The 11,313-nt window shown below is 41.7% G+C and overlaps 1 protein-coding gene across 1 annotated transcript; it reads left to right on the top strand.

The window, feature by feature from the left end:
• The first annotated feature begins 1,303 nt into the window (after positions 1 to 1,303).
• Positions 1,304 to 10,723, top strand: tmcc2 (transmembrane and coiled-coil domain family 2). The gene is made up of 5 exons (XM_061728491.1): positions 1,304 to 1,588; positions 3,552 to 3,974; positions 5,026 to 5,633; positions 6,224 to 6,359; positions 9,550 to 10,723. The coding sequence occupies exons 1-5, from the start codon at positions 1,586 to 1,588 to the stop codon at positions 9,847 to 9,849; spliced, it is 1,470 nt and encodes a 489-aa protein (XP_061584475.1). The 5' UTR covers positions 1,304 to 1,585; the 3' UTR covers positions 9,850 to 10,723.
• Positions 10,724 to 11,313: the final 590 nt, after the last annotated feature.

The following is an 11,313-nucleotide window of genomic DNA, read 5'->3' as shown; positions in this document are numbered from 1 at the left end:
CTTAATTTAGGATTTACCTATGAAAAGGTAACTAAGGTGGGAGTCTAAGGGATGACAAGACAGAGAACACAATCAGTTGTATGGTTTGGTGATACACACTCATTTTTTAAGATTTTTAACAGTATCCTTTGCATATTTTTTTTCATTTTACTTTAGTTATATTTCATTGTCATTTTAATTGAAAATGTCATTTCTTTACATTGCAATGGAAAACCAACACTTTTACTTTTTCTATTGCTGCCAGTTACTTTGCAGATTAAGAATATAATGTGTCAGATCCATTATTAATAAAATGATTTTATAACTTAATAACCCATCAAGAAGTTTAATCAACTCCACCTGGAGCCACTACAAATCTCAGTACTACAGTGTTACACTTACAACTGAATCTATTTTTTGATTTTAAATAAAATCCAGGCTAGTTTCATTAGTTGTTTTTTTTTTTTTTCATTTTCTTTTTAATGACCCTCTTGAACCACATTTCAAAAGAAAAGTGTGCTTTTCACTGGCCATTGTTCAGTAGATTATTATTTGTTCATACTTTTGTCAGCTTCAAGTTATTACAGTGCCACGGTGGGTGTGTCCTCATTAATGGACCGCTACCAACAAATCGGTCCATGTGTATAACTGTCATTGCATGACAAGTGTATTTTTGCTTAGTAATGCTATAATTAGCATTTAGATTTACAATGTGGTTCAGTTACTATGACGACATCTGAATATTACTGCGACTATTTCTGTACTTGCATATGTCTGAGTTACATTTTTTTCAGGCCATTTCAGTTCATTTTCTTCTCCATTAAGCAGATTCTCCCTTGCAGAAACACACACGCCAGCATCTAAGTTGTGCGGTTAAAACGTCATGAAGGGGGTCTTTTAGGCTCCTCTTGTTGTGACACCACATTCTTTGGCTAAAAAAAAAAAAAGAAGAAGGAAAGGGGAGGGAGTCGGTGTGTGTTTTGGCAGCACATCACTGCAGTCCCACATCAGGACACGCTGGCTGTTTGTACTGAGGCTTTATGGGATGCAGCGCCTGAAGCCTGCCCTATCCCCTCCCTCTGCCTCTCTGAACCGCACAGGAGCACCTGCACGCCTGCGCCGAGCTCCCCCCCCCCGCCTGCTCCCCCTCCATCATCTGTCCCTCAGCTCCCACATCCATTATAGGCCAACGCTGCTTTTGCATGTAGACCGAGAGAGAGATACAGTTAGAGCCGGGGAGAGATTGTGGGAGAGCAAAGGGAAGGGGGGAGGGAACATATGACACAAAGGAAAGAGGGAGAGAGAGAGAGACAGAGAAATGGAGAGAAAGAGAGAGAGAGAGAAAGAGAGAGAGGAAAATAGATCATAGTGTTAGAGGGAGGGCGAGCGAGTGGGAGAGGGAGGCTGTAGCTGTCGATGGCATTAACAATGGAGCGTTAGGATCCAGAGAGGTGATAGTAAGCCAGACTGCGGCTGGGGGTGCAGATATTTGAGGAGGGGGGCTCCTCCTCGGTGAGCGCAGGGTGGAGGAGGAGGAGGGAGAAAAAGGAGGATGGGCCTCGAATACAGACTTGCAATGGCACTGCAAAAATTGGATTAAAGCAGTATGGTAACGTTCTGATTTAATTTATTGTTGTGCAGCTTGTGTGTCAGCCTCATGCATTTGCATCCACGCTTGTCGACATCCTTCAGCCGTCTCTCGTGTCCCAGCTGTATCTCCAGCCGCGGGAAGAAGACATGGACATACCCCGTCCTCTTGTTTTCATGCCACAGACATCTGCCATCTCCATCCTCATCACTGACATGCTGCTCGCCTGACCACCAAGAGCCTCCATTCATCCTCAGCGTCACTCCGTTTGCTTGCAGAACGACAACTTTAGATATATTATTGCGGCTGCTGTTGTCTGTTTGGGTTCTGTGTTGTTTTGGTTGTCTGTTTTCATCCATATGCAGCCGAACGCTGGACGTAGCATCCCCCAGCCTCATGCTGTGAGCAATTGCTTAGCAACCGCATAAGTATCTCACTTTCTCTGTCAAGATCAGGGAATTACTAATCTCCAGGGAGAGCAGGCATCTGTTTTCCCCTGCAGTTACAACGTGATTGTAACCTATTAGATAAATAAATAAACTTCCTGCTTTCCCTCGCTCTTCCTACAACACAAGGAGCTCGTGCTGCTTCCACACTGTCATGCAAATAAAATCCAGAGCTATAAATGTCCCTACAGGAGAAATTACAGCAGTGCCAAGAGACGATTCGGTGTCATGTGTCTGCCTCAGCCCCTGTTTGCAGCATTGATTACAATGTTTTGACGTCAGGCAGCAAGTCATTAACAACCCCCCCCCCCCCCCCTCTGCACACAGCCATTGGAAATAAACTGACCAGGGAATCCCCACCCCACCCCCCTCCATGGATCAATGATTTGGCAGCTCAGGTCTTAATGGGATCACATCTTCATTCATTTGGAAAAAGGCCAATGTTTAGATTTACGCTGCACTGATCCAAAATACTTTAAAGAGCTTTATTAACTCGATGAACACTGTTGTCATTTGAAATGTTGTAATTTTGCCTGATGTATTTTCAAATGAAATACATTCTGAAAAGTTAGTTTGCAAGTTGAGCTTCTGGTGCGGTGCTGGGAAGGAAGCGGTATAATTACGTATCATCTAATTAATGTAAGATGGTTCCTCTGCGTGCTCTTTGGTCTTTGGACCAAATCAATTATATCCTCATGCACCAGGGGTGGATGAGCTGATTTAAAGTGCTCCCATTGCATGAGGTTTTCTAATTTACTCTCTCAGTGTACTTTAGCCTATTAATGGAAATCTCTTTTTTTCTGTGACAAATGTCAGTTCATGGAGAATTTTTTTTTTCATCAAAGACGTTCATTGTGTTTAGAAAATGTATTGATCCTAAAGAAGATTTCTTAAAAATAACTACTCATTTGACAAAATCTGTTTTCTCTTTTTTAAATGTGGCTGCTTTTTAAACCGGGTTTAAACTGGGGTTTTTTCACTTCTTGCAATCTTAAGAGCAGTTCTCCCAGAAAGCTTTCTCAGTCTTCCGGACCTAAACTTGACCTCTAACGTTCTGGATGACTGTCATTTTTTTAATTACATTAAAAACCGAGGAAATAGCCGCCAGAAAATGTCTCTCTCCTGCTCTGTGGGGATCATTTATATCAATTTCTAGGCTGCTTGGAAGTACTTGGCAGCTGATTACTGGAAAAATATGTTTAAGTGGTCAGAAAATGTATAAACAATCTACCAGTATACCCCCAACAAGAAATTAAAGGAGAGCTTGATGAATTACTTAACTACATTGGTGACATTGCTGTGTTGCCCCCTTTCTTTCATAAGTTATTATTACTATCTTGCTTAAAATTGTGTTTTATCTTTAACTCTATGCCCCAGTTGATTCACTATATACAGAACTTAACTATTCACACAGAGACAAATGCTGACTGGAGCATCCAAGCGACAATTTTGAAGCAATCAGAGCCAGCATTCATCCTTCAGCCTCAGTAAACCCTCTAACCTCCTAAATAGCCTCCTCTGTCCTCTTGTCCCCTCAGCTGGACAAGAGCGAGGTGGCAACTCTAGGCCTGCCCTGCTCCACCACCAGCCATGGTGGCTCTGACAGCAACATCAGCGTGGACGGAGCGGCGGCCGCGGCGGCCGGGGCGGCCGGGGCGTCCGGGGTCACGGCTGCTGCAGGTGCGGAGGGGTCAGGGGTCGGCGAGCCGCAGAGGACGCGCGCCGCGCTGGAGCACCTGCAGCAGAAGATCCTGAAAGTGACCGAGCAGATCCGCGTGGAGCAGGAGGCCCGGGACGACAATGTGGCCGAGTACCTGAAGTTAGCTCACAACGCAGACAAACAGCAGGCGTCCAGAATCAAACAGGTCTTTGAGAAGAAGAACCAGAAGTCGGCACAGACCATAGCGCACTTGCACAAGAAACTCGAGCACTATCACAAGAAGCTAAAGGAGATAGAGCAGGTAAGCGAGTGTATTGAGCTGTTTTTGTCCCGTTACTGTTTTGGAATTGTCTCATGAGTGACACGACTTCTATCTTTATGAGAACAGCTGTGTCCAAATATAGACCGGTGTCTCTCCGAACACTTATTCATGTCAGCGCATCCTCCCATCTCTCACCCAACTCTCTACAGGGCCTCTCCTCATCTGTCTTCCTGCAGTTTTGACCCTTAGACCCAGTACTGGAGTTGAGGGGGGATGAGGGGGGATGGCATACCCCTGAAATAAAAACGGTCCAAATCATCCCCCCTGTAAAACTGCCATCCGCCCTTTCCATCCCTTATGTCATTTCATCAATGAATGTGGTTTTACTGCTATTTCAACATTTAGAGTCATCACCAGAAAAATAACACCAGAAAAGTAACTTATTTGACAATTTTCACCTGTTTCAAGTAAATTTTCACTTGAAATAAAAAGGAAAATCTGCAGGAAAAGATTTATCTTCTTATTACAAGCAAAAAAATCTTGTTCCACTGGCGGATGTTTCTACTTATTTCAAGTGAAAATCTACTTGAAAAAGGTGAAAATTGTTGTTTTTTCCAGTGATGAGTCTTGTTTTAAGTGTAATGAGATTTTTTTTTTATCAAAATGAGACATTTTAACTAGAAATAAGACAAATATTCTTGTTAAGATTTTGAGTTTTTGCAGTGATCCATTTTTCTTATCCTGTGAAGGACAGAGTCATATTGATAAGTTCAGAAAACTGTTTTTTATTGTTGTGTTTTGATGTATTTGATGTAAGCCCAGTGGATATTTAAAGCTTACAGAAGGCTGCATTTAACTGCTGCTATGTCATTCCTGCAGTATTTCTGCAGGTGTTTTGGTCAGTGCTATTATTTGTTATATATTATATTATTTGTAATCAGCACAAATTATCTGTCCCCATATGATAAAATCCACCATCCCCCCTGATTTTATTTTACAACTCGAGTACTGCTTAGACCTAATCATCCCACTTCCACCTTTTGCTGTCCCTCCACTTGTCTGCTTCCTCACTCCTTTTCCCTCTTCACAGAACGGACCTGCTCGTCAGCCCAAGGATGTCCTGCGGGACATGCAGCAGGGATTAAAGGACGTTGGAGCCAATGTTCGTGCTGGGATAAGTGGTTTCGGAGGCGGAGTAGTTGAAGGGGTCAAAGGTGGAGTATCAGCCTTCACTCACACAGCTGTGGTCTCCAAGCCAAGAGAGTTTGCCAGCCTAATCAGAAACAAGTTTGGGAGTGCTGATAATATTGCCCACCTTAAGGACCTGGAGGACGGGGTCGGGGGTCATTCTGATGATACCCCCACACCCCGAGCCTTGAGCGGAAGCGCAACTTTGGTCTCCAGCCCAAAGTACGGTAGTGACGACGAGTGCTCCAGCGCGACGTCGGGCTCCGGAGCTTGCAGCAATTCCGGCGGGGCCGGCATAGGAGGGGGGATGCTGGGGCCGGCGATGGGGAGTCCCCGACTGGATGGACACCACCACCATCACATGCATAGTTCATGGGACTCTCTCCTGGAGGGCCTGCAGGAGATCAAAGCCAGCCAGACTCACATGGAGGATGCTATCGAGGACATGAAGGGCCAGCTGCAAAGCGACTACTCCTACATGACACAGTGTCTGCAAGAAGAGCGATACAGGTACAAATATCTAAAACACAGCGGCACACTTTTTGCATACTGTAACAACCGGATATTTGGTTTGTTTGTTTATTCATTACAGTGTTAATTTTTTCCACTTAAAGGATAAGGCTTTCAGTATTTTATTTGTTTTCCCCATCATCAGTAAATCCTTGTAGATTAAACTCAGAACTCTTTTGGGGGCTTTTAGGGTCAGTCTATTCCTAAAGAGGATGTACATCTTTTAAAATCAAGCCCCTCATACAGCATGCACTTAAATTTCTAAAAGATTATCATAGTTTTTTCCAAGAGTAAACAGCACTTGTTGAGGACAATTTTCAGCTCTGGTTTAGCACATATTCCAATTAAATATAATCAATATTATGCTAAATAAACTTTCGTGTTCATGCTTGTTGTTACCCAGTGCAACATTGTCTTTCACTGATAATTCCTGTATAAGTGATGAAGAAAGCTTTTGGACGTTAGCAGCGTTTAAAGGCGCAGATTAAATTACTGTACATTATATAATATCGTGTTGACAGGATTTAACTGGACTAGGATCTTTTTTCTGATCCATAAATTCATTGTAGAGCACTGTGTTTTATATTCAGGTATGAGAGACTTGAAGAGCAGCTGAATGACTTGACGGAGCTGCACCAGAACGAGATGACCAACCTTAAACAGGAACTCGCCAGCATGGAGGAAAAGGTGGCCTACCAGTCCTATGAGAGAGCAAGAGACATCCAGGTACAACACTGATTACTCTGGACTTTTTCCAAATGTTTCACTGAGACAATAATGATGAAAAACGTCACATGCTAAAATATGCAGAGGCAGTTGGAAAGGTGAGGATGTCGCCCCTGTGATGCTCCTCACTGATGTATCTGTTGTTTTAGAGCAAAACATTTGATCAAACTTTGATCATACTATTATTTTCTTTTTAGTTCAGAAGTGGCTACTATATTCACATTAGCCGGATTTCCATTACACTTTTTCAAAAAACAAAAGTGACAATTCTGAAATTGTGACAAAGGTTCTGCTGCAGGGGGTGTGTGTTTCCATTGAACAGTTTGGTATGAGCTTACTTTCCCAATTTCTCTCTCCATATCTCCTGTCTTCAAATCAAAGAAAAAGATCACGTTGACCTCAAAGACGATGGACAATAACATCTTTAGTGTTGGAGAAATGATTGCGACTGCTGCCCCTGCTATTGGGAAAATAGTCAACAGAAGACGAAGGCAGCGGATGATCATTCATGTGATTCAGAGGCAAAGCCCTTATGTAATGAAGTAATGCATTACGATTAAGTACTGTTATAGCACAACTACATTCTATACATGAGGCCAAAAAACCTGGGAACTGGATTTTGATTACTGTTGATTGACTGACTACATCACATCCAGTGATGCCAGAGACGTGCAAATGCAAAACAAGTGTTTCCATCATACTTTAGCTCGAAACTGTACTATAGACACGTCGGAAAATCCTCCTCATGAAAGCATCAAAAGCTTTTTACAATATTTGAAATGTTTTACTTTCGAATTCTAACTCTTCCCATTATAGGTTTTTCTTTGCAATGTTTTGTGTAAATCTAGCGGTACACTGTAAAACCTGATAAGTTAGTTGAACTCAAACTGTTTGAGGAAACCGATCGCCTAAAACCATTTAAGTTTATTAACTCAAACAATTTAAGTGTAAAAAAAATATTCCATTGAGGTTCAAGTAACTTAAATATTTAGTACCATTTCATTCATTAAACTGAACTTAAAACTAATACGTATTATACACTCATATGTAGTATTTCCTTCAGACTTATTTAAAAAGTGTTGATTGTATTAATTTGCATCAAGCCAGACTAGCTTAATTGAATCTTCTTTACATAAATGTTAGCACTTAAGTTCAAGTTACTCAGTTTTATTCCTCTAAATTAAGTAGTGGTCACAACTTCTAGCTCCTCAATTCATTTTAGGAAACCAATTGCCTTAAACCATTTTAGTTGTCATAACTTAAATAACTCAACTTTAAGTTGCTGTAACACAATACAAACACAGACATCTTATACCAGCTTCAAACATTTATTTAATTAATTTTTGAGTTATCTTAACTTATGGCAATGAGTAACCTTTTCCAAAGTTTAAGTTATTTCAACTTACTTTTGTTATTAAGATGTACTGTTAGGTTTTACAGTGTATCAGAGACAGACGTGACTAGTGTGCAGTGAACTTATCATGCCACAATTTCTATTTTTGGTTTGCAACAAGCATCTCTTGAGATAATTGTTATTTATGATGCTATCTGCCTTCCGGTCAAGTTGGATTTTACACATTCTACTTGACCCTAACCATGTATATTATGGGCATTGTTTGCAATCTTATGAGATTTAAAAATAAAAATCCATCAATAATATTAAAAGTCCCCATTGAACACTGTAGCCCAGACTATGCTGTCTGCATCTCCTGCCCTCTTCCCATTCATCACCACAAGCAGCAGCTCTGCTGATCTTCCTAACATGATCAACTGTTTTATTTGGCACAAAAGTAGTAGACTAAACACCTCTGATCAGTTTCCCGATCATTTGATGTCATCAAATCAAAATGACAAACTATAAGACTTAACTCTTTGGCTAAACATTTGACCAGAGATGTTTTCGGTTTTCTTCTTGGATCCAGCGCCTCTCTGTGGAATTGAACCTGAATGCACCTGAAAGTTGGCTTCAGTTTTCAGACCCAGTGGCTACATCCACCCTTTAAGTTGTACACTAGTTATATCAAAACCCTCCTCTTTTCACTGTCTACATGGACATTTTGATGACTCATTTTCTGGTGTGCCACGCCCTCTTTTTTGCCAGTCCCATCAGATTTTAAGATATCAAGTCTGGACTTTTAAAGCATTATGTCTGGGAAGAAGGTGAAACCGTTTCACACCAAAAGTAGACTTTAAAGGGGACCTATTATGAAAAACACGTTTTCTCTTGCTTTAACATATATAAAGTGGTCTCCCCTCAGCCTACTAACTCAGAGAAAGAGGAAAGCAACCAAATTCTGCAGTGTCTGTACAGCTGCCCGGATGAGCCATCCAGTGTGATGTGGCTTCTACGAGCCGTTCAGATTCTGCGCATTTTCATTACGTAACCAAAATGCAAACCACGCCCACAACTAACTCTGTGTCCTAACTGCATGCGAGCGTCCGACTATCGCGTCGCACTGCGTGACATCGGACGCTCTCTGTCCATCTCCCTCCAGCAGCTGCCACTTTATTGACGTTTTTTGTAGTGAAATGAGGAGGAATCATAGAGATAACTTCTCATTTCAACTAACTGGATCAGCCGTTCCTCATCCATGACTGTTTCCTACAGCGCTTTCAACCGGCTTTCAACGGGAGCGACAGGAAGAAAATAGAAGCAGGGCGTCCGACAAATGTTCAGCTCAAAACGCGCAGCGTCGCTGCGGCCAGTTAGGACAGTCCAATAGAAAATAAAGCAATGGAATTGATTTTGTTGCTGACGCTCGCTCGCATCGCATGCAGTTAGGACACGATGTTAGGACACGGTAACTCTGCCGGCCGGGACTTCCGCCATTTTTTCGTAGCGGTGTATCGCGTCATTCAGGCACCCAATCAGCACAGAGCCTCATTATCATAGCCCCGCCCACTCAGAATCCCACATAGAGAATGACGTTAAACACTGGGAAAATAAAGATATGGCTCAAAGGCTGAATTTCTAATCTCTTTAGCAAAAACAATCAAAAGCTTGTTTTTAAGACATTCAAGGCCTGTTTAAAATAGGTATTAGATGCCATAATAGGTCCCCTTTAAGTTCTCACGTGAAAACATGAAAAAAAAAGTTACCATGAAGATGTATTCAAGGTATAGTTTATGAGGACCTTCAACACCCTTTTGTGTTTCCTTCTTGGGCGGGTTTTGGGGTGTGCACCCGCAGGAAGCCGTGGAGTCGTGTTTGACCCGCATCACCAAGCTGGAACTGCAGCAGCAGCAGCAACAGGTGGTCCAGCTGGAGGGGGTGGAGAACGCCAACGCCCGAGTCCTGCTGGGAAAGCTCATCAACGTCATCCTGGCGCTCATGGCCGTGCTGCTGGTGTTTGTGTCCACGTTGGCCAACTTCATCACCCCGCTGATGAAGACCAGAGCCCGCGTGGCTGCCACCGTGCTGCTGACCTTGCTGCTGTTCGTCCTGTGGAAGCAGTGGGATTTTGTGGAGCCGTGGCTGCTGCCCAGCTGATCAAACCTGCAACAGATTTACAAAGAGGGGAGCAGAGGAGGGAGTCTGGTGGCCGGCGTCAAGTCACGGCACCAACACATGGGAACCCAGGACTTAAACAGAGCGAGGTCTGTTGTACCTGTTTGAGTTTAAAGGTGGAGTTTCTGGAGGAAAAAACAATAATTTAAAAAAAAACTTGACCTTTTTTGGTTAAGGATTTCACAAGCTCTGGCTCACAGGGAGTGTTTACGCTGCAAAAAATAAATGAAAAACAAGAAAAAAAAAACAGAACTTCCCTGCTTGCCAAGCAACAAAGACCATTGCTTCCTCTCACCCAAATCCACCGGTGTGGATGACCAATCATCAAATTCATTTGCTATCACCAAAAAACTGAGGTTCACGCAAAAATATTTGCTCATTTTCTAACTATTTATGATACAAGAATTACTAAGTCTAGAGTAATTTCCAATGACTCTAAAAAGCTGATCATGTTTGCTGTAATCTTCATGTTGAAGCTATAGCATATTTAAAAGGAATAAAACAAAAAAAATATATGAATATATATTTTTTTTCATGAATGTTATGTACTCATGCATGTTCTCGTATGTGCACTGAGATGCATCTGGATCGCATGAGTGAACATTTCATTAATGACAAGAAGCGAGTCTTCGACTAACTGCCATTTCCTTGTCAGAACAACGCAGACTTTATTTCACCTCACTCACAGCATCACGTCTGGTTCGTCTCACATCCTGTTCTGGTGTTGAAGCAGTGCTTTTCAGCTTTTCTTTTGTTGTTTCTTAAAGTTGGGTGAAAAGTTAAAAAAAAAATACAAGGACAAAAACAAGAACAAAAAGAAACAAAAAACCCTGCTGAAACACAAACCCACAAAAACGATCCACCAATGTAAAAATCATGTGTTCTCTTCATAACTGCTATTTCATGATCACCACTGCAGGACTGCTACTGTACAGCGTCACATCACCTGGCATGTCAAACGTTTATATCCAGTGTGCAAAAATTATTATTGCTGTTTTATTAAACAATGTAACAAATAAATTATTTCATATATTAGACTGGCCTGGATTTGACCCTGTTCTTTGATAGTTCTCAAGAGCGGAAATGTTTTCAACTGGGTCAAAATGAACATAAATACCTGAAGATGATAGAAATAATGATACAACTGATATTTATGAACTGCAACTAATGGCTCTATTGATTGTTTTAATAAATCTGTCATGCAGGTTAGTAATGAAAAACGTGTGGAATACATACCCTTGATGGACTGGACCAAAAATAGTACTAGTTATTGCCGTTAAGAATGTGGGACTGATTTTAGGTAATATAGCTGTTGTTTCATACACAAACGATGGTTGTGTGTGTATGTATATATGTGGGTCAATGACGCAACGCCTATATTTTCCGAAAAACAGATATTTTTCCAATTCAAAAAAGGTTTAAATGGATAAAAAAATACCATATATA

The sequence above is a fragment of the Cololabis saira genome, chromosome 8 (genome assembly GCF_033807715.1).
Source record: "Cololabis saira isolate AMF1-May2022 chromosome 8, fColSai1.1, whole genome shotgun sequence".
Classification (NCBI taxonomy): Eukaryota; Metazoa; Chordata; class Actinopteri; order Beloniformes; family Belonidae; genus Cololabis; species Cololabis saira.
Note: the sequence above shows the minus strand (reverse complement) of the source record. Positions and strands in the feature narration are given on the sequence as shown.